This window comes from Loa loa (assembly GCF_000183805.2).
Source record: "Loa loa unplaced genomic scaffold supercont3.2762, whole genome shotgun sequence".
Classification (NCBI taxonomy): domain Eukaryota; kingdom Metazoa; phylum Nematoda; class Chromadorea; order Rhabditida; family Onchocercidae; genus Loa; species Loa loa.
Window position 1 is genome coordinate 1 of NW_018110940.1, and position 1230 is coordinate 1230.

Here is a 1230-nt window from a genome sequence, read left to right on the forward strand (position 1 = left end):
CATAAAATAATTTGTCGTTTTTGATGTTTGAACGGGAGATGTTCGTATTATACGCGCAATGAATGTGTACCGATCTCTTTTCAATGCTAATATATTCAGAACAGTATGCGCTTCAAAAAGTTTTACGCAACTGTTTCAGAATTGGCAAGAAATTATTCCCATCAAAATGCGTTTCATCTGCTTCATCGTCTTCCTCATCCAACTGAGTTACACTCAAACCATCGTAAGTTCATTTAAAATTAAAGAATATAAGATAGCACTGCAATATTTTTAAGGTTTCAAACCTTTAGCTCAGTTTGAAATTGATGACTTCATAAAATTTGAGGAGCCGCAAACAGAACCGTTGGATTTGTCAATGACAAGAATGATTGAGAAACGGATTGGACCATCAGATTTATCACTGCAAAGAGAACCGTTGGATTTGTCAATGTCAAGAACACATATGGGGATTCATAAATTTGAGGAGCCACAAACAGAACTGTTAGATTTGTCAATGACAAGAATGATTGAGAGACGAATTGGACCATCAGATCTATCAGCGCCAGAGATAAGTGGGGGACAAGTAGAACTCAGCGAAATTGATCAGAATGATGCAAGACCGTTGAACCTATCAGTTCAAGAAGTGAGTAAGGAACAAACAAATACAGGGATTGAACCTAAGACATTGTCCCTTCAAAAGGAAATCTCAAGGCTGGAAGAACATACGACTAACACACCTAAGACGTCGTTTAAATGCAAAACATGCGGAAAGGGTTTTGCTCGGTCATCGGATATGAAGAAACATGTGAGAATTCACACAGGTGATAGGCCATTCAAATGCGAAATATGCGGGAAGGATTTCAGAAGGTTATGGGATCTGCGTTTACATAAGAGAACTCACACAGGTGATAAACCGTATAAATGCGAAACATGCTGGATGGGTTTTGCTCACTCATCAAACATGCGTGCACATATGAAGACTCACACAGGTGATAAATCGTACAAATGCAGAACATGCGAGAAGAATTTTGCTCAGTCATCGGGTCTGAGTCGACATATGAGGACTCACTCAGGTCCTTAATTTTAAGCTATTTTGGTCAATAGATGATAAGCATAATTAATTTATGCAAATCCCTTGTAACATTTTTTACAGTTTCATTTCATTTATTTCATTTCATTTCTCTTCAATTTTTCCAAACTTTTAAAACTGAAAATTTTTTCAAAAAAATTTTGTTGAGAGTGGGTAGCCAT

General features: G+C 37.0%; 1 protein-coding gene across 1 annotated transcript; it reads left to right on the top strand.

The window, feature by feature from the left end:
* Positions 1 to 105: 105 nt before the first annotated feature.
* Positions 106 to 1060, top strand: LOAG_19188 (zinc finger protein; the record flags this gene model as incomplete). Its single annotated transcript, XM_020451841.1, has 2 exons — positions 106 to 223; positions 276 to 1060. The coding sequence occupies 2 exons, from the start codon at positions 106 to 108 to the stop codon at positions 1058 to 1060; spliced, it is 903 nt and encodes a 300-aa protein (XP_020304351.1).
* Positions 1061 to 1230: the final 170 nt, after the last annotated feature.